This window comes from Galeopterus variegatus, unplaced genomic scaffold (genome assembly GCF_000696425.1).
Source record: "Galeopterus variegatus unplaced genomic scaffold, G_variegatus-3.0.2 Scaffold2710, whole genome shotgun sequence".
NCBI lineage: Eukaryota > Metazoa > Chordata > Mammalia > Dermoptera > Cynocephalidae > Galeopterus > Galeopterus variegatus.
This window is the reverse complement of record NW_007728821.1, coordinates 56,929-57,874: the sequence shown is the minus strand read 5'-3', so window position 1 is coordinate 57,874 and position 946 is coordinate 56,929. Positions and strand designations below refer to the sequence as shown.

Below are 946 nucleotides of genomic sequence, written 5' to 3'. Positions count from 1 at the left end.
TAATTGATTGGCAGTCAACAAATAGAGGAAAAAATGAAAACTCCTTGGATTAGAAATCTTCAATATTGAAATTTGACATTCACACTTACGGTTTCGAAAATCTGGAAAACCTAAATTTCTTTCCTATGGAAAGAACTAAAACTTAAATATTAGTGCTTTCTACACTTTTGGAGATTGACAAACAGTTGGGTTGAAGAATGCTTGAAAATTTAAAGGGAAGGGAGGAAAAACAAGACGGTTTGGTAGATTTTAGCCTCATCCCCACTTCTAGCAGGCGCCAAAGGTTTGCTGCACAGGTAAAGAACTGCACATCCAAACACGAGGTCCCCACGCAATATCAGATTAACTTTGGTTTTATAGCTTAAAGAGTACAGAGCAAGCTCGAAACACAGCACCTCTCACTAAGGTTTTCTCTCAATGCCTGCTTGAAGTTCTACTCACAGAGAAAGTCAAAGTAACTTGCGCGTGAATAATTCCATTCCTGGGGCGAATTGCTCGTCTGTGATCACCCACGCTTCACTTTTTCATTATCTTATCCGATTATCTAAAGGAACAAACAGTAAGCCTTCCCAAAGTGAAGGTGATGGGTCTCTAACACCCTCATTAACGTCCATGTTTCAGAGCAGTTTTCCAGAACTTTAGGTGCTTCTTTTAAGCAACTTCTCTTGCCTGCCTCCCGAGCACCGCTGCTCGTATTCAACTTTTTCTCCGGGAACAATCACTTTCTTGTGCAACGAGCAAATAAGAGCCCGACTCACCTTGTTTTTTCTCCGCATAATCTTGCTGGAAAACCTCAAAAGCCGGGGGTGCCAGACCACTCGCCTGTCTCAAGACACCCAGTCCCAGCGCAGCCACAGCCGCAGGGCCGCCCGCAGCCTGGGGATTCTCCGTTCGGCCGCTGCGTCCGGACGACCGAAGGCCGGGCCCGGCGGGGCCAGGGGCCAGG

At 46.2% G+C, this 946-nt stretch overlaps 1 protein-coding gene across 1 annotated transcript in view; it reads right to left on the bottom strand.

Moving 5' to 3' along the window:
* DMRTA1 (DMRT-like family A1) overlaps positions 1-946 on the bottom strand; it is a 9,896-nt gene that overhangs the window by 4,822 nt on the left and 4,128 nt on the right. Inside the window, exon 3 of the mRNA XM_008582735.1 lies at positions 759-939. Coding sequence (XP_008580957.1) covers positions 759-939 — 181 coding nt within the window. The remainder of the gene's footprint in view (positions 1-758; positions 940-946) is intronic.